General features: G+C 36.1%; 1 protein-coding gene and 1 long non-coding RNA gene across 2 annotated transcripts; one reads left to right on the forward strand and one right to left on the reverse strand.

The window, feature by feature from the left end:
- The first annotated feature begins 334 nt into the window (after positions 1-334).
- LOC133838623 (protein tolkin) lies at positions 335-25,489 on the forward strand. The gene is given in 18 exon segments (XM_062269783.1): positions 335-507; positions 9,106-9,730; positions 18,606-18,964; positions 19,075-19,508; positions 20,740-21,015; positions 21,409-21,642; positions 21,941-22,499; positions 22,586-22,784; positions 22,855-23,119; positions 23,250-23,439; positions 23,441-23,456; positions 23,528-23,874; positions 23,876-24,172; positions 24,246-24,374; positions 24,376-24,427; positions 24,494-24,609; positions 24,611-24,748; positions 24,823-25,489. Coding segments are annotated over 17 exon segments (4,356 nt in total). The 5' UTR covers positions 335-507; positions 9,106-9,294; the 3' UTR covers positions 25,132-25,489.
- Positions 7,617-8,776, reverse strand: LOC133838628 (uncharacterized). The gene is made up of 2 exons (XR_009893960.1): positions 8,540-8,776; positions 7,617-8,465 (listed from the first exon to the last, which is right to left on the reverse strand). It is a non-coding gene; the product is annotated as an uncharacterized LOC133838628 (long non-coding RNA).
- Positions 25,490-25,715: the final 226 nt, after the last annotated feature.

Here is a 25,715-nt window from a genome sequence, read left to right on the forward strand (position 1 = left end):
CTATTCGCGAAGTAGGCTTCAAGGTTTTTTTTGTTTTAATTGCTAGCTGGTTCATTTAATTCTTTATTTGAAAACCCAAATATATATTTCGTTTATATAAAATACATAAGAACTCTGTTAAGTTGATTACTTTTTGCAAAGCTCTGTATTTTAGATTTTCAACCTAGTACTTTGAATTGTTCTGAATTGAGGCGAATTCAAAAACTGTTAAGCGACTCAACGGCAGATGTTATTATTAGCCTTTTTTGTTGTATGCGCATGCTCGATGCTCGGATGCTGTGCGGACAGCTGTCTCTATCTTTCTATCTTTTGTGTTTTTGCTTTGTTTATGTTTGAATCTTTTAAAACGTGAGAACCTTTCGTCGCGAGCGGACGTGCGCATCGTTATTGCGTTAAGTTAAAGCTAAACGGGAGAACTTTAGCTACTGACTCGTTTAAATGGCACACAAGTAAAATACATATTCCAAAAAGGGCCAACAGGATGCCCATTATATTATACTATTCTTTGTGAGTGTTAAGAGTGTTCAGTGAATTACAATACAAATAAACATATATGTTTCATTGTGAGTTAACATCAATATTAAAAAAGTAGCATCCATTGGGTAGCTACAGGTGAATCTAAAGCCATAAATATCGTAATGACTCGCATGCAATGAAGTGTTAAATGTGAGATAAATATCTTGAAATAGGAATCCAGGATTCAAGCAATTCCTAGTTTATTCCTAGACTATGTCGGTGGTCGGTCGGTCAATCAGCCAGTCTGTTATCGAATTACGGCGATCTTTGCACTCACCTATCGATCGATCGTTATACTATATGCGCTTCCTTATCAATGTCTGTTGTCGGCTCTGCTTTAGTTTCTGTGTTCTTTGTGTGTTCATTTTTTCCCTGAACAAACAACGAAAAAATAATAAGTGTGAATAAAAACATTTCTCTGTCGCCTCAGAATCAACTTTTGCTATTACTGCTTTTATTTTTTGTTGACGCTGCCCCCGGAGAAACAGGAGACAAAGAAGCAGTGAAGAGGAAGCAGCGTCAGCTTTACAGCGTCTATAAATAACAAACGGCACGCGGCTGTCTCCGTGTGCACTGTACACGTTGCATTGCGCATCTTGCACCGCACCGCTTCGCATTGCACCACCTACGCCTACAATAATTCGTACCATGAACTCGGCCGAAGGCAACAAAAGCAATAACGACAACGACATCACCGGTATTTTACGCTTTGGGTGTTTTGCAGAGAATGAATACAGCTCAGTCTTCTATTCAGCTGCTGTTCAATTTTCTCTATAAGTCTTATTTTTTTAACTCCGTGTTACTCAACTAAGTAGTAAGTCTTTCCTATGTAATCAATAAATAGGTCGGAATATATCAGATTATTCGGCAAAATAATCGAAGTCAAGAGTAATGCCTATAAATGTTCGAAATATATGTATATATATATATTGATTTTTAATTGAATTAAAGATACCTTTTTTTTAAATAATCAAAAAATACGTTGAGCAAATTATTCAATAACTTGTTCGACTAGGTAAGACGAACATATATTCTCTATGAATTTTCTACAATCATTTCAACAGATTCCGAACTACAAAATATGTTCTGAAAAATCAGTAAAATGTCCCTGCACCATAAAACTGCTTAGCGTCTCGACAAACACACCAATAGTCAACGAACGGCTGCATTTTAAAAACCGCCAGCGTAATTAAAATAGAATCTGTTGTCGTTGTGCGTGCGTTTGTGTGTTTACATAATATGTATGTTTTTCTGTTTATATGTAGAACAGGAAATGTCCGTACTTATTGTATATTGTGCAGGTTTTTTGCGACAATGCCAACAATGCCAATACCGAGAGTCAAGGTATCGAACGTTGCGTCTCGATCAGCAGAGGCTCAGGCCTAGCCAGTAACAAAGTCAGCAGCACAGACAACAACGAACCGGCGACTGATGTTATTGCTTTTTTTTTAACTCATTCGCAGACAAACGAATTCGATGGAAACAGGATCACATTAATCTTTTTATACCCGCTACCCATAGGGTAGAAGGGTATTCTTGATCATCGTCAATTGTTAAGACATATAAAACACTGGAGACTATAAGAGATATGATAGAGCTATACATCAACATCATTTGTTATGTTTGCACGTTTGTTTCAAATTTTGCCTCGTCGACTTCAGCTCACTCAAATAAACAAAAATCGAATAATAAGCATAATTTCAAAGATAGAGCAATGATTTGGAACATACAATTACAATAATAACCATAGTATTAAGTAGTCGCGAAAGTTTTATTGAGATCAGATAAAAATTGTTGAAATTATTTAAGAAATGCTAGGGAAAAGCCTTTACTTCAATAGGGTCTTACGTGCTTGGTTGTCAATCTACCACATAATTCGGTATATTTTAAATTAAATACTGTATTGTTTTGGTTTTATTCTCAATAGGTAGCGGGTATTGACAGTCGAGCACATTCGACTGTAGCAATCTTTATTTTTTGTTCGTCCGTTTGTCTTTTTTCGCAGTTTGCAACACGATCTTTGCGACTGCCGCCAGACATTTAGTTGCAATCGTGCAATTAAAGGTAAGAACACAAAAGGGGCATATTAAAAACGGAGCCAGTGGCCAACAGCAGCCGTCTCAGAGGCATTAGACTAAATTGGCACTGTCTGGGGTTCTTGATGCTCCTTTTTCGAGCTGCAGTAAGGCAACTTTATTACGATAGCTGTCTTCACTGTATTATGTTACATAAATATGTATCTGTGTATGTATATGATTATATACTTCTTGCCTGTTCCTTTGTTTGTTTGATACATGCTTGTTTTCAAAAACCGAAAACACAAATGAATATAAAACCCAAAGTGCATTCTCGTTGATGGCTGCTGTGTTCCGCCTGTCTGTCTCAATGTCTATCTGTTGTCTACTCCAGCTCGTCAACACTTCCGTTTTCACAGAAAATCAACTTCCGCCAGCAAACAATTGTCAGCGGTGGGTGGCGCCTTAAAACGTGCTCTGATTTTGATGCTGCCATTGAGCGTAGACGCTGACTTCGACGCTAACATCTCTGGTGTTGTAGTGAATGCAGCACAAGAGACGCATTTTTATATTGCCTGGCAGCTAACACGCATATGCACACATAGGCATATTCATAAACACATTCATACATATGTACATATTATATAGTATATACAATATAAAATAAACTGCTCACTTTTGCTTCACTGGCTGCGACTGTTTATGTCCCTTGCCCTTTGGCTTCCATCGGCAACCATTTAATGGCATCTTCGCCAGCTTATTGACTGCCAACGCTATTAAGTGTCGTCAATTGTTGTCCGCTCTACTTCTTCCTTTACACTTCCCCGTTTCGAAAAATGGAACGCGTATGCAATTCTCCACAAATTTTTCGTTTTTGCGACATTTTGTTTCATATCATATTTTTGCCAACTACGCTTTTGTGGTTCTGTGCTTTGCTTCTAAATCATCTCTCGTATTTTTTTGCGCTTTGCACGCACTTCTGCTTCGACTTCGTAATCTTTTTCCACTTCAGCATCAGAGATGGGAGCGTGCCTTAACACATTTTCCTGTATTTTCGAGCTTATTTGCTGTCTCTATCTATCCCTCATCCCCTTATCCAACTTCTTATGCTAAATTATCCAAAGTTGCTGTCGCAGCAGTTGGGCAAAAACTAAATGCGAATTATGTATTGCATGTCAGTATTGTTTTTTTGACTATGAGTGTTTTATGTTTGCATTGACTTAAAGAGCTATAAATTTATGTTAGATCAGGGTAGGTGAGACGAATTATCGTGTGTTTGTTATACACAGTATCAATAGGGTAGAAGGATATTACAACTTTTTGCCTAAAGGCAGAAGGAACTATCTCCAATCCTATAAAGTATAAATATACTTAATTAGCGTCAACATCCGAGGCGATATAGCTATGTATGTATATCCGTCTGCCGTCTCAGAGACTAAAAGAGATAAAACTATTATTATTTTCACCAATTTATTTTTGTTTTTGAATTACTTCCGATCAAAAATCAAGCGTAATTTTGACAATCTGGAATATTTAATACTCTATGGTATATTTGTAAGTACTAAGTATATTTCAGTATAACACCGCACTGTTTTGTTTTTATTGGAAATGAATAGCGGGTATTTGACAGCCGATCCCACTCAACTTGTTTAAAAGACCTTTTAAAATGTCTTGAATTTACATTCATTCCCTATCGGTGTGGTTGAGCCCAAAGCATCTTCGTAGTTGAACCAATTTTTGTATTTCGAAATCGTGCTGATTGTTCTTGTTTCCATCAAGAAAAGTTAATGGTATGTCATGCGAGAGTAAGTTTCAATGCTTGTGGGTGAGAGGAGATGTTTGGCTCATCACAATATGTACGGCTTGAATGTATCCCTGATGTACTCGTTGAAGTGGTCTTCCACTCGAGTGAGTCGCAAACCTTGTCCACTGTTAATCTTTACCCCTAGCACATTTTTACTTACCCAACGTCTTTCGTAATTAAGGATTCAAGTATTTAAGAATTTTGCTTAATAAATACATATGTTGAATAAAACTCTAGAAATGTATTCATACTTTCCAAGAACTTTCTTTGTACTTCAAGCATGGAAGATACACAATTTAAACTTTTCCTTCTGTTGTATCGTAAAAATAACCACGTTAGATAAAAAATAATTCTGGAACTAGAACATATAGCTTTATTTTGTTTGGTAAAATATTAAATTTTCATGAAAATTAATGCGCACATTTACGTTAACTTGACTTTAAAATACAGCTGAATGGCGACATGAAGCTAATTTTCTAACAAACATATCTTAAACAAGTAAGAAAGCTACAATCGATCAATCAACCATTTTGAATAAAAGCAAATTATTGCGGTATTATTTTCAAAATATATCAAAAAATGCTACAAAATACTAGAAATATACCAACTGACATATTTAGTATATCGATATACCACATTTAAAATATACCATAGACGGCACAATATACCAGATTGCCAGCCAAAGCAACTAAGATCCCTAGTAAGTAGGCGTTTTTGCCCATACAAAAGTCTTTCTTTAATAACTTCCACAATTTCTATCTGATCGCAACCAAATTTTCAGAAATCACAACTACTATAGTTATTATTGTATATACCAAAATTCGACTCTAGCTTTAAAATTACGCTTGTTATTCGACTTTTGTTGATTTGTATGGGCGGAAGTGGGCATGGCAAAAATTTGAAACAAACTTGCAAACAAAACAAATGAGCTCAGAGAAGCTGGGTCCAGTGATTTGAGATATTCAAAAAAAATTGGTGCCCATTGCTTTAAATCGTTTGCCCAGGAAAAATTTTTCAAAATTATGAAAAAAAATTTTGTTTTCGAAAATTCCAAAAATTTTATTTTCAAAATTTTTTTTGCGGAAATCGTTTTAAAATCGTTTGCCCATCTTTTAGTTTTTCGAAAAAAATTTTCGTTTTCGAAATTTTGAAAAAATTTTGACATTTTTTCGACACGAATTATGCGAAATTTTGAAAATCTAAAGGGTGGGCAAATGAAAATAGCGAATGGGCAGTCTGAAAAAGTCAAAAAAATATAAAAAATTTTGAAATTTGGCAAAAATTTGAGACTTTGAAACTTGGGCAAACGATGAATTTGTATGGGCAATCAAAAAAGTTGAAAACCTTCATAATTTTCAAAATTTTGAAATTCTGAGATATGGGCAGACTTGAAAAAACTTGAGGCTACCGTTGTAGAGCTTTAGATTTCATAATTTCGTGGTGTGGGCGATCGATTTTGAGTCATTCGTGCCGAAAAATTGTCAAAATTTTTCAAAATTCAAAATTTCGAAAACGAAATTTTTTTTCGAAAAACTAAAAGATGGGCAAAGATGGGCAAATAATTTTAAAGCGATTTCCGTAAAAAATTTTGAAAAAAAAATTTTTTGAATTTGAAACTAAGGGAGGGCAAAAATAATTTTTCCTGGGCAATCATGGGCAAACGATTTAAAGCAATGGGCACCAATTTTTTTTGAATATCTCAATTCACTGGACCCGGCTTCTCTGAGGTAAACAAATGCAGTCGAAAAAAATTATAGCCATGTCTCTTATAGACTCTGAGATCCAGTGTTTCATACGGATAGACGGACATGGCTAGATAATCTTGGCTGTTGACGCTGATCAATATATACTTCATAGGGAGATGCCTCCTTATTCCTGTTACATACATTTCCTGCCGGCACAAAGTTATAATACCCTTCTACCCTATGGGTAGCTGGCATAAAAATGTATTCCTATCTCTGATATGAATAGTCCCGTATAAATCATGACTTACCATTGCTGTACAAATTCTAATATTATATAATTCATGTTAATAAGGGAATCAGTGTATGTTTGTGAGCACTGGCTCGTTGTCCCATGGCCTTACTCTCTATACTTTGTCGACATGCATATCACGCCTTTGGCATTTCACAGAATCCACTCTCTGTTACAGATTACGGATCACAGGCCGTTATTCACCTTTCTGTTTTCGGTGTATTTAATGGGTAAACAGTATTTACATTCACATGGGGTTCCTAAAAGACCCTGGACGGGTCAGAAAGTATCCTTGCCAACCAACTCTGCATGAATGCTTTGTGCTTTTTGACCACAGTTGCTACTACATGCTGCCAATGAGGCCACAGGTGCCGCCTGCTGGTCAAGTTTAATTATTTGCCGTTAGCTTTGGCATCGTCATGTCCAGGTCGACTGGCTACGGACTTTTACTCCCTTGCAGTGTTGTCGTTTGTGTAAAGTAAAGTGTTTAAGCCACAGGGAAAACGACTGTTTATTACGGAGTATCATTTCGACTTCAAATAATTAAAATAATTGTCACTTCCAAGTTTTCATTCATATTCAATTCAATTCCTTTCATACTTCATTCCTTACCATAGATATTAAATGCACTTAACATTATCGTATACCGGTCTTTTCATTAAGCTCTCTAACAGAGTACGAAATCTGGGTAATGATATTAAAAGTTCAGATTAGATGGGATAATTCTAATAATAAATATAAATAGTTTGTGAGATTTCAGACGGTTCTCTCATTAAGTTTCATTTATGAATTTCGTCATGCATTTTTTAAGCCATTTTCATTCCTTTTGCCTCTGTCTACTTCTTGACAAGGGTACGAAATTTATATTATTTGTCAGTTCAGAAATAGTTTGTAACTTGGAGTGTCAACTGTCAGTACGACAGTACAATTCAAAATTGAGTCAAATAATAACCGGGAGGCCGTCTGAAGTTCTGCACTGGTAAAACACTAAAAACGATATGAGACAAAACAGTATTAGTATTACGATAGTAGGATAAGCAAGACATTTGCCGACAATTCCCTCGCCATTTTTCACTTGTGATTTTCTGTAGTTAATGTAGTTTGAAACTGGTGCTTTCTTGACAATCTTGATTGACGGCGCAAAAGTGAATCAGACTCTCCTGGTGGTGTTTCAGGAATTTAGGGTACTTGTATTACCAAGCGATAGCTTTGTTGTGGAATACGTAATAGAATATTCATGAATTTTGTCGAGCTCTTACTTGTACAATAATATTATGCGCTGAAATTTTAATTTGTTTACTTCAAAGCTTTTTCGGGCCGAGGACCCTGACCCAGAACTCTTCACACACCAACCGCACATAGATAAGCGTGGAATCATCATTGTGGGTGCTTCTTTAGCTGCTACCCAAAACAAATGTGGGTACAAGTACTTGTGTTTATTATACATATTATTTGCAAAGCGGAGATTCAACGCATTACTCGTAATTTAAAAATGAATCAATAATATACCGTTGAGTTACGTATGTTGCAAGCAACACTTTAATCTGGCATTACCACTCGCATTCGAAAAATGGGCTGAATACGCAATTACGCGTATGCCAGAATTACCCGAGTAATAACTAAAGTGGCGGCTGCTGTGACGAATCCTAATTGTTCTTCGTCTTCATGGCTGCGGATAAAGCAAAACGAATATGAAACGACATTACGAAAATATGTTGCACTTTCAGCTATAAGCTTATTTTACTACAGAGATGTTCGAGTATTGTATTAAATATTTCTGCGAAGACTTTAGCTAACCTTTGGGTGTAGTTGACATTGTCTTTGACTTTCAGTGGTTACTTTCTCGCTATATGTATTTCAAGCTAACCCGTAGGCAGCTTGTTCAAGCATTTTCATCCCTCATTCAGCTACCAACTTACGCTAACTTAATTTTCCATAAAAATTTAGTGTGTCACTTGATTTGCTTTGTTGTATTTTGATTGGTGTTGTAATTGTAATCGGTCGTGCACTCCGGAAATTACGTGAAAATCCGTACACTTGTTCACACGGCTCTCGAAAAAAGACCTGAATCAATAACGGGGATACAATAGCTGCTCCAGTACTTCAGTTAATTAAAAGGTTTCCTATTTCCAATTGACAACAATTGTTGATCAGCGCTGGAGAGAAGTGAGAGGAAGTTGCTTTAAGTGATTTTTAATTACCCGACCTTCTGAATTAATGGGTCACGTACCTGGAGTCAGTCCTTGTGTGGCGCTTTCGTCTCAAGTTAATTGAGTGCTAAGCTGATAGCGACTGTATCAACCGGTTCCCCACTTTACTTATTTTTAGTCTTTAAAAATTCTTTTCAATTTAATATGAATATGAAGAAAAGCCAATGCTTACAAAAGCTATTCCAAAGCTGCTGTAACAAAATATGTTAAATTTCAACAAATGTTGCGTTCCTGTTTAAATTAAATAAGAATAGTGTTAAAAAACTGAGCAAAATATATGAAAATAATAAGTCTAGCCCACCCAAATGTGGCTTTCTTATTTATTTTCTGTTTTACAACAATCTTCCCAAACGACAGGCGACCTCTGATTAATAATTTTTCAAACAAGGGGTGAGGGTTATCAATAGAACACCAACAAAGGCGGCGACACTTAAATACAATACTGCATTGTATGCGTGTTTGGTACAGTCGGGTTCAAATCAGATGTTTAACAAAGTCGCCGGAATCAGTTACTAATATTAGTTCATAAGTACTTGGAGTATAAGTAATATTTAATTTTGAATAGAATTGATTTGGCTCATTGCAGGCCACGTTCGTTAAGAGCATGCATCTCATTTGAGAGCGAGCTTAGGCGATAAGCGGACACAAATCAAAGCCAGACGGCAAAATATCGCATTCAGCTACAAAAAATAATTGAAATAAAGTATAAAAAAAAAACAATTGGCAGTCACATCGGACGAACGTGCAAAGCGACTAGCACAAACTGTGCTCTTCGATGCTGTCAACTACGCTTGCATCTGGACGCGGTGTCCGAGGCATGAGCTGCACAACTAACTATGCCCTTTTTGTGGGTACCGTGCTGTTGGTCTTAATCTCGGCACATGTCAAAAGCATTAAACTGCACGACAAACTACTCGAGCCGCCCCTACATGCGTCGAAGACCACGTCCGCAGATCACGTTGTCAAGCTCGGGCGTGACAATAACGGCGTCAGCCCCACCATTAACATCGAGCAAGCAGCTTCCAGCCATCCTTATCAAGAGTATGTTCACGGCCAGCATTATCAACATCAACATCACCATCTACAGCACAAACGTAAGCAACAGCAACATCACCGGACTTACCACAGCAAGTACACCATCGAGCAGTTGCTGCACTTGGAGGTGCCTCGACAAATGTCAAATGACATCGACATGGATCCCTGCAAGTCGGGTGAGTAAAGAACTCTTTCATTGTTCGCACCTTCAAACTAAAATTGGGTTGGCGTTGAGGCCGATTTGAAGGACTCAGTCACATTATTTGTTTTATGCGGTTTCGCATATTTACTGCTTCGATATAAATCCGCTTTAGTTGTAATTTAATCTAAAAGCGTGATGGGTAAAATCATGTCGGAGTGTGCACAGCTCATTACTAATGTTCTTTTGAGTAGCGCTTTGAAAATTGTGCCCCAAAATCTTAAGTTTGAGTAACAGCGAAATTTCTTGTAAACTTGACTCAGATGCGCACAAAATGTCTTTTCACGTGAAGCATGGCATAGTCTCTAAAGCACATTTTACCGCCTGCCCTGAATGCATCCGGTGGTATTGTAAATTGAACCGTTGAAAACTAAGCGCTATTGTCAAATTTGACGTCCATTTACTTCCTCCTGACCGACTTGTGCGGCTGCTCAGCTCAATTGAATTTACCTCGGTTGGAGAACGATATTGACTGTGCGATGCTTTCAGAAATGTCGCCAGTTACGTCGTACCATGCTTTGACGTATTTCCCACCCCCCCCAAACACCCAGTCAAGTTGCTTTTGGGGAAGCATGTATGTGAGTAGCTTTAACTCATAAGCATTTGCATTTGCACGTCTCAATTGAAAAGAAGTTGTATCAATGGAATTTTCTGAGTCAATTGGTGTCGACAATGCTCTTCGTCTCAATTACATTGCTACAATAGCAAAACTATTAAGATTGAAATTCTTCTTGTGTTTTTAATTGTTTTATTATTTGTGCTTTCAAATTTGTTAAAGCACTTTGATTTTCAATTTATTTTTATTGTTCAATTGAAAAACTTTGGAAAACTAATAAATACACATATTCCAATTCCAAAATCATATAACATTTTATGTATAATAGGCTTTATTGACTTAGCTAAATTTCTCTTACGTTATTCCAGGCATTCCTGCAATGTTTTATAATTTTATTTATTTATTATCAGTTTTTATATCCCTGACCGACAGGGTAAGCAGAACTACTTTGACTTCATAAAGTATATACTACATATGGGTAATTCCATGGCGAAATTTTGTCCCGTGCGAGACTTTTACAGTTCACTGCAGTGAAAATAACATAAACTGAAACAATTTTAAAAATAAGTGAATGTTATTCTTAAAGCTCTAGATAAGCACTATATTTAGAGCTAAGATTGATTTTAGGAACTTGATCTGTTTTCCGATAAAATATATAATTTCGTTCATTTTTTTGGTTTTGCGTACGAATCGGTTAATTTTTGCAATTATCACATCAGAAAACAAAACAGAAAAAAAATTCCAAAACCATTCTTAGCTCTAATTAAAGTACTTATCTAGAGCTATAAAAATAAACTTTTCTTATTTTCAAAATTGTTTCAGTTTATGTTATTTTCAATGTAAAGAGTCTCGCACGGGACAAATTCCGTTTTGGAATTACCCATATATTCTTGATCAGCGTCAACAACTGGTATAGACATGTCCGTCTATCTGTCAAACTCAGAGACTATGAGAGATAAAGCTATCTTTTTTTTTTTTAAGTACTTGTTATTCTTCAACTTAACTATTTATTCAAAATGGAAACAAATCTACGAAAATCAAAGAGCAAGCAAAAACTTAATGTAATAATTTTCAATATTTAAAATGTATGAAAATGCCGTCTACCTTATTTTAGTTCAAAAAAACATGAATTGAAAGTATTCTGTTTACTATAATTTGGTAGAATTATTTAAATTTATTAAATTAGAAATATTTAAAGTGGTAATTTAAAACAGAGAAGCGAGCAATGCAGTTGAAGATGAGTATTTAAAAGAGAAAGATTCTACTTTCGACACGAAATTAGATTGACATTACAGACGATAAAATTCTATATATGCTACATATAAATAAACGTGACATTTAAGCCTATAATTTGTAAGCAACAAAAAGGCAAAGTTATCTACATCCTTACATGTAAAAACTAACAAATGCAATATGAAGACCACCATCAGAGAGAAAACCAACAAAAAAAACTGTTCAGTCTGAATTGCTGGCATGCCCCTGCCACCTGCTTGCCATCTTAGGGTAAAATATATTCAATTCTGATACTCCCATATGCATCACTCACCTTTTTTGGTAGCTCAATTTCATATTTTGGAGGACTCAAACAGTTGATTATGAACGAATACAATAATACACAAAAGAAATTCCTAAAACAGTTTTTTTCCGGTGTACGTGCAGATATTAAATTTGTATAAAATTTATTTAATTGTATTTATCAATTATGAGATCAGAATTCGTGGACGTACAATCTCTCAACAATAATACTTAGTAGATTACTTGGTTGAGCAATACTTTTTAGTTTATATATATGATTGAGTTAATGCAGAAACAATTTTTGATTTCTCCTTTTTGTAATTTAAACTGAAACCCTAATATTAGATTACTCCCCCACCATAGTAGACTTTTATTAGATCCTTCCGTCTCATACTGACCGTAGAACCATGCAGGGTGTTGTTTTCATTTAGAAACTAATTATTAATGAAGTAGATTCTTAGGAGCTATCAAGCCAAATTGATTATTTAGTTATTTTTTTGATGTATATATATACAAATATTTTTTCTTTTTCTATTAGTTTAGTATTATTAGTCTTATTTTGTTAGTTGTCGACTGTCTTATTAAGCGTTCCGATTAATGCATGCTGTCCAAAATTTATTTTGCTTTGTTCATGCGTTAACTAGCCCGTGTTTGGTATCGCTGGGCCACTTGATGGTAATGCCGCTAGTGCGACAACATCTGAATAAAACCGCACTATTTGGTTTTTATTAAGAACAGTTGAACACACTCGATTTTCGCTTGTTTATTCGTAATGCATGCAAATGAAACCCAAAATATTACAAAACTTAATGTTCTCTAGAAGTTGATTTCTTCATGCAAGTTCATACATTGTTCTAATTTATAGGTATTTCATTGTTTAAATTGATGAAAGATATTTTTCGTATGTTCGGAAATATTCAATAGATACTAATCTTAGGGCCCTCGACTTTGTCCACTCTTAATAATATAAGCTTAGACGAAATTCTAATACTCATTTAATCTTAGGTGCCATTATACTGTCAACGAGTACTGACTAACATACATAATACTCCAACAATACTGTCAAACATGTGTAAATAAAATAAACTTAATTTAAACCGTTTGCATAATTAACTAATGAATGCCAGCATCTTGTGTTCGTACTGTGTTTTCACCTTAGCGTGAGCAGCTATATTCATATGTATGTTTGTTGTGAACATCACCTGGGGCGGGTACGGAAGGTGTGGCTTATGTACAATTATTACGCACATGCACAGAGTCAAAACATAATCCTACTGACTGACAAATAATTGCAACGCTGTTTATGTACGAGTCAATAGATTGGGTCCTTGCTGTTGTGAGTGATGATACATATTTGTGCATGTGTGAATATAGTATATTAGTTGCAAACTATAATGAGATATGTCCATACATACTTATAATCTGGTTCTCAATGTGTTCTAGTGATCCTGTAATATTTGAATTTAACTTAGACGAGTTATGTTAGTTTATTTAGCATTTAATTCATAGATTGTAGCCTACTTGATACACAATATATCCTACATTGAACCACAAAATTCGATCATTTTGCATTTAATGTTGTTTTGTCTTCTTTTATAGTTATACTTGTGTACAATTTAGTATTTATTACATTACTTAAATTGCGATAACCCATTCCACATCAATTTAAAAAAAAACTGAAACTAATTTTAATTCAAATATATAAACTGTGCTAGTGTACCAATTAATTTTACCATTACTCAAAACTAAAACGTAATTATCTGCTTTTGTACTGTATACCTCGAGGCGGATACTGTTTAAAAAATTAATTATGTAAAGTAATTATACGAACGATATACTTTCACGGAAATATGTAAATAGTTTTTTTTCTGAAACAGATAAGTATATTTATATACCCGCTACCCATAGGGTATTATAACTTTGTGCCGCTAGGAAATGTATGTAACAGGTAGAACGAGGCATCTCCCACCCTATAAAATATATATATATTCTTGATCAGCGTCAACAGTCGAGACGATCTAGCCATGTCCGTCTGTCCGTCTGTGTGTCTGTCCGTCCGACGGTATGAAACACTGGATCTCAGAGGCTATAAGAGATAGAGCTATAATTATTATTATTATGTTTGTACGCAGATCAAGTTTGTTTCAAATTTTTGCCACGCCCACTTCCGCCCCCGCAAATCAACAAAATTTGAATAACAAGCGTAATTTTAAAGCTAGAGTTGCGTATATACAATATAATATACAATATTAGTATATACAATAATTACTATAGTAGTTATCATTCCTGAAAATTTTGATGCGATCAGATAAAAATTGTGGAAGTTATTAAAGAAATACTTTTTTAAGGGCAAAAACGCCTACTTACTAGGACTCTTAGTTGCTTGGCCAACAATCTGGTCCATTTGTGCCGTCTATGGTATATTTTTAATAGTGTACTATATCGATATACCAAACATTCCATTTGGTATATTTTTAGTATTTTCGGTATATTTTGAAAATAATACCGCAATATTTTGACTTTATTAAAAATGGGTAGCGGGTATCTCTCTCGACTGTAACTTTCTTACTTGTTATTCCTGAAAACAAGAATAATTTAAAATTGTGTAAAGGCATTTCTAAAAACAAATTTTTTTTTAACTCTTTAATTAGAATGGTTATAGAACTACACTTTAAATCTGATTTATTATTATTTAATTAAAAAGTAAAATATAAAATGCTTGCAGAAGGCATACTGAAAAATTAGGTAAACAAATATCAAATTGTAACCAATTTCTAAGTTAAATTTGTACAGCGTGTCTCCATAATCACACACACACATATTCATGATGTTAAGCACACAATCATAATTAGTAATGCACAATGAATTACATAAAAGCCATTACTTTTGTACGAGAACATATTGTATTATTATTGCATACAATACAATGAATGCAATACACACGTGTCGATTTCCTATGCTTAATCATAAGTCTTGGTGTAAGCTTTTACATCTCTTTAACTTGTTGATTGCATACACAAATCTTTTAAAATTAAGTAAATATATTTTCGTTAATAACATAAATACCTAACATTTTATTTTTATGGTTTCCAATAAATTCAAGCTGAATAAATACTCCAAAAGCCATTACTTAAGATTAACTCTTGGAATTGTCGTTGCTGTACAAATACTAACAATAGCATTTTGGTATAGACTGTCCATTAGTGTTGTCGTTGTTGTTGTAGTTTCGAATTTGGTTCAGGGATGATAAATCTCCTAATCAGTTGTGTAGCGGCTGGACGCACCAGTTGGTTTATTTTTAATTAAACGTAGTTCACAACACGACACGAAGACTCATAAAAGGGTAGAGAGGAATCACGTTACGCATACGCCACATGGGTACTGAAATGAGAGCAAACACGAAATAACAACACAATGCCCCAAAACTGCAACTTGGCAAATGCGTTAACATGTTTGTGGTCGCTATAAAAAGGGGCTTTTTGCAGACTGGATCAAGTACGCACTGCCACACTTCATACCGTATTCGCCACCTACCCCTATGCGGCACGTCCCTGCCTGAGTTCGTTAGTGTGAATGATGCGGGCTTAAAGGAGTTTGAGGGGAGTCGCTCAAAAATTTAATTACTTTCACTTCTGTCAGATGAGCCAGTAAGACTGGCGCGTCCATTCCCTTCGTATCAGGCTGGACAGCATGCCCAGCTAAAACAGCAGCTAAAGGCGTTTAACTTAAATGTAATCAAATTTTACACGAACCTCAAGATACGCACGTTTCCTTTTTTTTTTGAGTTTTGAGTTCGTTCATATTATTTCTTCGTTTCTCACTCTTTCTCTTTATCTCTCTTTGTTAGCCTTTCCCAGTCTACTGTGCTTCATTTGAGTCGGCAGCATTTTGTTTCCAGGCAATGCACAGTGGGCGATTTGGTCCCGCTAGCGGCATTTAATTAATAACTTCTAAACTAAAATAGATATCTTCAGTCGGGTTTTTTCACTGATCAGAAAAAAATCATAGAATTTTTTAAGTTAAACATTTTTTTTTAATTTTTTTTTAATTTTTTTTTTAATTTAAAAAAATTTTTTTTTTAAATTTAAAATTTTGTTGTACTTTTATTTTATTTGAACTTCAATTAACATATTTCATATATAAACTTTATCTAAAAAATGATGGGATGATGGAAAAAAATGGGATGACTTCTGAGTGCAATACTAAAAAAAGATCCCTTTTTGGTACTAACACTGTGTCTAAAAAGTACCATAGTTTCAAGGCTAGCAGATAATAGCAGTTGATATTACACATTTTGGACGCCACTGATTCACACTTTCGGCTAATAAAGGAGTTAGACTGAACTTAGTTGAATAAATTAAGTTCTACTCCACGAAAGACAGGTGTACGCTAATCCGGGCTAGTTGTTAATACACTGAATTACCACTACGTTTTATGAGCTACACATTTATAGACCGGTCACAAACATTGTTTTTTTTGAAAATACTTACCTTGAATATAATAAAAAACCAAACTTCTAACAAATTCACCAAAAATTGTAAATTGAAAAAATTGTGAAAAGCTCTTTGCGAAATCATATGGTGTGTTTGACCGATCACAGCTGATGATCAGCTGATCGTAGAGCTTTCAAAAAGCTTTTAAAAATCTAATCAAAGCATCTGCTATCGATATGTGAAAAAATATTAACGGATTTTTAAATTTGAAAATTTGAATTAAATGCCGCTAGTGGGACCAAATCGCCCACTGTGCAATGGATAGTCGTAACTAGACGAAAAGCAACCGAACCATCTGACGGACTTTTGACACATTGTTTGTTAGGTTTTATCGTTTCTCTTGCAGAATGCAGTGGGTATACATCTTTTATGGTTTAAAATAAAAACTGGAAGATTGTTGGGTATTTTTTTTAAACAGGCTATCAAAGATTTTCAGGTGTTAAATCACGAAAAGGATAAAATGTAATGCTACTGACTTTCTGAAATTCAAATTTGTATACCAGCTACCCAAAGGCACGGAGGGACGGAGGAAGAAATAGAAATATCTATTTACATATTTTAATAACACTTGTTATATCAATATACCAAATATACATTTCCGTATACTTCAGAGTTTTTCGGTTTTTTTTTTAGTTTTTTGATTTTTTCAGACTGATTTGTTATTTAACCACAGGCCAACCGAAATAAGCCAGATGTTCAACATGAACAATGCCAATACTGAATAAAAAAGTATAACCGATATCTTTATCATGAGTTGCAATTTCGTCCAAATATTTGTACATTATTTTCTCAAGATAAAATGCTTAAATGCCTCTAGTTGATATATTGTTTAGTAGCTCTTTAAGATCAACGCAATTTTACGGAGAATCGGACACATTCATATGTAGTTTATCTACATTTACTTTATTTTGACTATAGTGGCTATGACGATTGAGTGTAATGCACTGAACTGTACAGTAATGAATGTGGTTTATCATATATGTAGATGTAAATTATACTTGAGAAATTAAAAGTACTGCATATTATACATACGCCCTGTTGTCATGTAGGTACGAGTAATATAAATAAGTAATCATTTATGTTATCACAAAAGTACGTTCTTATCGCTGTGAACAAAGAAGTATTATTACACCCGCTACCCATATATAGGGTAGAAGGATATTTGATGAGATGAGATTATGAGATTAATAGCGCAATATTTTGATTTTATTAAAAATGGATAGCGGGTATCTCACAGTCGATCACTCCCTACTGTAGCTTTCTAACTTGTTTTTATTTATTGCAAAAGACAGCTATTGTATCTATTCTAAATACATATTAGTTTTTTAAATACGCATCCTACGCAGCTTAAAGTGATTTGTTGGTTTTATTCTAAACTGAAACTAAACAGCAACAAGTCTTAGTTGCTTTGGCTAACAATCTGGTATATTTTACATGTTATGGTATATTTTGTATGTAGTACTCTATCGATAACATATATCTAAAAAAAAAAGCGTTCAGTATATTTTTAGTAGGTATTTAGTATTTTTATTATTTTATTCAAAATGAGTACCGGGTATCTCACCGTAGCTTTCTTATTTGTTGCTACTAGAACGTTCACGATGCTGTTAAGGGTTATTGTCTCTGTAGAAAATAAGATCTTAGGAATGGTAAATTATTTTTATAGCGAGTTTTCCAAGCATCAAAGCAAGTAAAGAAACCACAGCCGAGTGTGCTCGACTATGAGATATCCGCTACCCATTTTCAATAAAAGCAAAATAGCCATGTACCATGGAGTACAAAATATTATATACAAATAATACATAAATTTTCAACGAAAATAACCGGCAGCCGTTTTTGGCATATAAAATTTACTGTCGATAACTTACTTGAAGGTTATACTAAAACACAACTTTTCAACAAGTTCTTGAGCTACGAATATTATCTAATTGTTTTTATTTAACATTTTCTAGCCATTCATGAAACATTTTCATATATAGCAAATAGCCTTTTATTGTTGCCGGGCTTCTGTTCACATTTGTATCCAGACTGGGCAGATGCGGCTCAACCCTCGCGTCTCTTCTCATCTAGCGCATACAGTGGGGAATGGCGGGAAAAGCAGTTGATGCATTTGCATTGATTAAATGGATATGCAATGTGTAATCAACCACGAGGCAACCATTCGTTGTGGTGTGCAAATAAAAATGTGTACTCTGCTTGTCTTGTCATTTATAATTAAAACAATATATTAGTTTTATGGTACGAGCATCTGAATTCCGAATTTAAATGAATGGTAATTTATTTTGCAGGTGGCTTTATGGGCGACATTGCATTACCCGACGGTGACGCGGGCCCAATCGTAGCACGCACGCCAGTCCATGACGAGGATGATGAACAGGACGAGGAACTTTTGTCACAAATGGCCACCGAACAGATGCCAGCGGATGCTCCTGCAACGGATGGCAAATATAATTCAAGCTTTCAACTGGACCTAGAGAAGCTCAAGCAGGAAGTCTATAACGAAGGACTGCAGGTGGAGGAAGAGGGTCTTACGGATATTATACGGAAAAAGACGAAACTACCTAACGAGCGCACGGATATTGTCAGCCAAACGACTGGGCAACCCCCTATCGGATCTAGCAACATTCGTAACAATGAAGCCAACCTGGTAAGCTAACTGTCTGCCAACAAATAAAATCTCTAAGCATTATCTGTTTCATTTTGCTTTCTTTCTGGCGCGCGCTCTTTATCTGTTGTCCTGTCATATATCCTGTGCAGCATAGAGGCAAAGAACCATTAAAGCCCAATGCGCACACGCCATCTGACATTGCTCATCCGCCAAACTTCAAGAATGAGGTATTGACGCCGCAAGTGGCCATAGTCAATCAGCGACGTCGCCCACTACATTTACAAGAGTTGAGAGTTCCTGCAGCACTGCTACTATTAAATAAATCACAAACCCCACGTCGCAATGTGGATGCGCGAAAGATACAGTCAAACAATAAGGATATCGAGGACGATTCGGGCAATAATTTCGTTGCACAGCGGCGGCAGCACATTGTTCCCACATCCTTGCCCACGCAGAGATCTACAATGCGAAACGTCTATAGCAATGCAGGAGGCAATGGCATGCACTTGGACATCGATGATGTGGACTTTCTGCATGCCCAAGGTGTGGTACGAAGGAGACACAGACGGCGACCCAAGCATCGGTGAGTCAGACAAATTTCTTTATATATATATATATATACACAGCATAATTGATGAGTCGGAAAACCACTGCTTACATTTTACGTTTACAAAAAAACATATACTATATATAATACTACACCTATATGGCAACTAATAGTCTCAAATCAGTCGTTACAAATCGTTTATTATTGCCTTTTTGAATATTCTTCATTTTTTTTTTTATGCACACTATACATAGGGTAGCAAATGTTCAGCAAATGTTTTATCAGCATCATGACCGTCCATTCGTATGAACTCCTAGATCTCAGAGACTAAGGATATAATTTTTTTTAGATAAATTATATTCTATTATATTTACTCGCAAATAAAGTTTGTTTTAAATTTAAGTGATTTAATTCAGCTTTAAGAGACATTAAGAACGAACGATTTAATAGCCAAAATTTACCAGTGTGGGAGCTTTCACATCTTAATTGTATTAAACAATATTTATGATTAATATGAGTAATAAAATATATTATATAATATCGTTATAAAATATGTTGTGATAATATTTATGATAACAAGTGCTCGACTGTGAGATACCCAATACCCATTTTGAATAAAATTGCGTTATTTATTTTATAATATACCAAATTAATATACTAAAAAAAATATGAAAATATACTAACGGCTATTTAAGGTATATTGATACAGTACTACATTCAAAATACACCAGGTTGTCAGCCAAAGCAACTAAGTAGGTCTTTTCCTAATAAAAAAGTGTATCTTCGACATTTTTTATCTAATGGTAACCAAACTTTCAGGAATCATAAAAACTATTGATATTATTGTATGCATCAAATATCGCAGGGTCAGAAGTGAGCGTGTCAAAAAATAAAACAAACTTGATCTTTCTGCAAACATATCAAGTGCTGTCAAAAAAATATATCACTACATCGTATAGTCTCTGAGCTCTAGGTGGTCATACAGATTCTGATTAAGAATATATTTATATACTTTAAAGGTTCGGAAGATGCATCCTTCTGTCTGTTACTTACATTTCCTGCCGATACAAAGTTATACACTTCTACGCTATGTGTAGCGGGAAGAAAAAAAAATTGTCCGTTTAAGTGGAAGAGTACAAATTAGTGCTTTTTATATATCATATATTTTTTTTTTAAGCTCGCATTCGGCAACACTTCTCACATGTGATATTAATTTAAGAAGCATAATAGTTGGCTCAACATTTTCAATCCATGGTTATATTCGTAGGAACACTCACTATACGGAGTATGCGAGGAAAGTAGATCGACTCCGGGAGGAGCTGAATCGACCACATGGTCGTCACCCAAAGAACCGCCAGCAGCAACACATTCATCACCACAAGCAAAAGAACCGACAACATTGGCGTCGAGGTCAAACCCGATCAACCGCATCGCCTCTTCACACCTCTTCGCCGCAATCATTAACGGATGTATTTCTGGAGAAAGAAGGAATAGCAGATGTATCAAATGTTGAAATTCATAGCTCGACACGGCCAAATGCAGAGTAAGTTTTTACAGCATACCACACATCTTTCCACAAACCTCTGTCCGTTCATTCGCATCCGTTGCCATTTCCTGCCTGCTGAAAATTACTAGCTATTCAATTCATTGGCGTTCCCATTAACTGTACCAGTACGCAAACTGTGTGCTGCAACACATACAAGCACACACATAAAAAATAGTACTAAGTAGCGTGTATGCTTTTACAAATGTTAAGCGAAATTCGCGAGACAAAGTTTCAACAGCTTGCAAAATAAATAGTTCGAAAAACTGGTAGCAATTAAAATAACGGCCGGATATGTAAAACTTTTTGTGTCGTTTTTCCACAATTGTTGCATAACAATTTTAATAAAACCACAATTCTGACTGTTTCCTGCTTTTTCCATCCTTACAAAAGGAACAAGAAGATGGAACAGCATCATCGGGTGGCTCGTGCCGTAACTGCTAAAAAGGAACGCATTTGGGACTATGGGGTTATTCCTTATGAGATCGATGGCAATTTCAGTGGCCTACACAAAGCTCTATTCAAGCAAGCAATGCGCCACTGGGAAAACTCAACGTGCATTAAATTTGTAGAGCGCGATGCTGAAATCCATCCCAATTATATTGTTTTTACCGTACGGAACTGCGGGTAAGTTATACGTCATTTTCATATTTTAAAACGATATTGTCTACTTAAATGAACTTAGATCTCAATAGAATCTAGCTTGCTTACATGGTAAAAATAGAGAATCCAAAACCTACAATTGAACAGATCCGCGTCTGACATTAAAACATTACATACACCATGAAAAAATTATATTTTCAAAGCTCAAATTTTTACCTTGAAGTATAAAATATAAACTAATAAATGCATCAGATACCAAGGATAAATATTATTTGGAAATGTATTCAATTTTCATACACTCTATATGGTCTACGGATTCTAGGTGCTGCTCATTTGTTGGTAAACGAGGCAATGGACCACAGGCCATATCAATTGGACGCAATTGCGACAAGTTTGGGATTGTGGTGCATGAGTTGGGACACGTGGTGGGCTTCTGGCATGAGCACACGCGTCCAGATCGTGAGAAGCATGTCGTTATCGAGCACAACAACATTATGAAGGGTCAGGACTATAATTTCAATATGTTGTCTGTGGATGAGGTGAACTCGCTGGGAATGGCTTATGACTACGATTCAATAATGCACTATGCACGCAACACGTTCTCAAAAGGAACGTATTTGGATACAATACTGCCTATTGAAGTCAAGGGTCGCAAGCGACCGGAGATTGGCCAACGTCTGCGCTTAAGCCAAGGGGATATTGCACAGGCTAATCTCCTTTACAAATGTCCTAAATGTGGACGTACATTCCAGGAGAGCACTGGCGTCTTTGCGAGTCCCATTTATTACACGGCCGGTGCGGTCAGCAACGAAACGGAGCACTGCGAGTGGCGAATTACGGCTACACACGGCGAACGTGTGGCCCTTCGACTTGAGAATATGGTATGGCATTCATTATACGAATTCCTTCTATGCAAAATGAATATGTGCTTAATTGCGTTCAGTACTTTAAACTCTATGCTGTGTAGAACATCTTCAAATCCAATAACTGCGACACTGACTATCTGGAGATCCGCGATGGATATTACTTCAAGTCACCATTAATTGGGCGCTTTTGTGGTAAAGTCGCAAACGAACTGATCACCTCGCAAACCAGCCGAATGCTGTTGACCTATATAAACACCCATCGTAGCGAGGGCTATCGAGGCTTTAAAGCTGAGTTTGATGGTAAGCGAAACTCGTTAAGTATTGTGTAGTGGTTTTATATCCTTTTCTTCTTTCTTTTCTTTTCCTCCAGTTGTTTGCGGTGGTGATTTATCTGTGGATGACGCGGAGGGTCGCTTGGAGTCACCAAACTATCCACTCGATTATTTGCCCAACAAGGAATGCGTATGGAAAATTACGGTGCCAAAGGGCTTCCAAGTGGCGTTGAAATTTCAGTCGTTTGAGGTCGAGAACCATGACAGCTGTGTCTATGACTATGTCGAGGTGCGAGACGGGCCCACACAGGATGCTGCGCTAATTGGCGTTTTCTGTGGCTACAAGCCGCCACCAAACATGAAGTGAGTGCCAACATCCGACAAGTGCTCAAACTGCAGACCGTAACCTGCCGTAACCAACATACATCCCGAGGACACCAAACAACACCCACTAAAAAAAAAACAACTCTGCTTTGTTCATCGTCATTTTCAGGTCAAGTGGCAATTCGATGTACGTGAAATTTGTGTCGGACCTTTCAGTGCAGAAAGCAGGCTTCTCAGCGGTATTCATGAAGGAGGTGGACGAGTGCGAGACTCTAAATCACGGATGCGAGCACGAGTGCATTAACACTCTCGGAGGCTACGAATGCAGCTGTCACATTGGGTACGAACTGCACAGTGATAAAAAAACATTGCGAGGGTAAGTGAGCGCTTTCATCTACAACTGAAAATCAATGATTATAATTATCTTTTATGATCTTACTTGGCTAGATGCCTGTGGTGGTCGCATTGAGTATCCAAATGGCACCATTACCTCTCCGTCCTTCCCCGAAAAGTATCCAGTGTCGAAAGAGTGCGTTTGGGAAATTATTGCTCCACCCAAACACAAAATCTCTTTGAACTTTACGCACTTTGATCTGGAAGGCACGGATCGTCAGCAATCGGACTGCGGCTACGATTCGGTGACAATTTACTCCAAACTCACCGAAAATCGACTCAAACGTATTGGTACTTTCTGTGGAACCTCCATCCCCCCTACGGCAACATCCGACAGTAACGCTTTGCGCGTTGAGTTTCACTCAGACATCTCAATTCAGGGCTCTGGTTTTGCGGCTGTCTTTTTTCACGGACATTGACGAGTGCGCTGTTAACAATGGAGGTTGTCAGCATGAGTGCCGAAATACTATTGGCTCATACATGTGCTTCTGTCATAATGGCTACTCGTTGCACGAGAATGGTCATGACTGTAAGGAGGGTGAATGCAAGTACGAAATATCGGCTGCCTTTGGAACTATTTACAGTCCCAACTATCCGGATAACTATCCTCCAAACGCGGACTGTGTGTGGCATTTCTCAACCACGCCGGGACATCGTATCAAGCTCATTTTTAATGAATTCAATGTGGAATCGCACCAGGTTAAAATACAGTTTCAATTTTTCCAATGCTACACTCGATATGTATTTATTTATTGTTTTATCAAATATATAGGAATGCACATATGATAATGTGGCAATTTACGATGGCGATTCGGAGCTTAGCTCCTTATTGGGAAGGTTCTGTGGCGATAAAATACCATACCCCATATCGTCTACTACGAATCAACTCTACATGGTGCTAAAAAACGGATAAAAATAAACAGATGAATGGATTTATGGCAATGCATTCGACTTGTGAGTACTGTTATTTTTACATTAGTTGTCTCGTCTTAAAAATATACGTGTACTCGCCATTTGCAGCGTGCGGAGGATATCTTCGTGCTACTAGCCACATACAGCAGTTCTACTCTCATGCTCGATTCAGTAATCAGGATTATAATGATAACATGGACTGCGAGTGGACAATTCAAGCACCGCCCCAACAGCAACGTGCAGTTAATCTTCCTTACTTTTGATATTGAAAGTAGTGAGAACTGCACTTACGACTATGTTCAAGTCTTCTCTGGCATGGAGGACACCAGTGGACCTATGTATGGCCAGTACTGTAATTATATGGTAGGTCTGAAATGATTATGAATGCATCTTTTTAATATTTTTCCGTAAACTCTCTTTTGATCTCTCTTAATCAGCGACCAACTGACATCATTTCGATGACGGACTCTCTGTTGGTGCGTTTTAAAACAGATAGCTCGGTGCCCATGAAGGGATTCTCGGCATCGTATGTGGCTGTTGATCCATTTGAAAATAGTGACGAGGATGCGGAAAACTCGTATAGCTCAGAGATGGTCACTCCATTTCCAGGCTCGCTTAAAAGCATTTATAAGGAGGATTCTGAGGAGACGGACGACTACAGTGACTTCAGCGAGAACCAGTTAGAAATTGGTCAGCATAGGGGAAGCAGAGTTGCACCCATAAGATATCCATTTTGGACATCTTAGACAAAAACAGAAGCCAAAGTGAAAACAAACCCTAGATTTGCTAGAGACGCACAAAAATCATGACAATATAATTACAACGGAATTTATTGAACTATTTAGGCATATCGTGGCGTACATATAGCAAAATTTTTGCTCTCGTAACATAATCATAGATTTCGTTTTTCAACCATGATGTAATAATAAGTAAACATTCACAGTTCGGTATTCAGATGAAATACATGGCTCTGAATACCGAAAATGTAACTATTTAAAAGTACTTGATCAAATATCAATGATAAATATGTGAATTGTATGATATCATAAATATTATATAATATACATTGATATTTCAAATAAAGCATTTTCTGGATTTCTTTTATTAATTGTATCTATTTTAGTCTACAACAATTTTTATACTTACTCCAATCTCAATGTGCAATTTTTGTAAACACTTTTTAATCTAATTTCAATGTTGTGTAATACTACTTATATTCCTAGTGCATTTTCTCTTCCGATTTAGACATAACAGAAAACAAACACAATATCACCCGAAAATCAATAATTATGTAATTTTTTAAACAACATAATACGTAACTGATATGAAC

The sequence above is a fragment of the Drosophila sulfurigaster genome, chromosome 2R (assembly GCF_023558435.1).
Source record: "Drosophila sulfurigaster albostrigata strain 15112-1811.04 chromosome 2R, ASM2355843v2, whole genome shotgun sequence".
Classification (NCBI taxonomy): Eukaryota; Metazoa; Arthropoda; class Insecta; order Diptera; family Drosophilidae; genus Drosophila; species Drosophila sulfurigaster.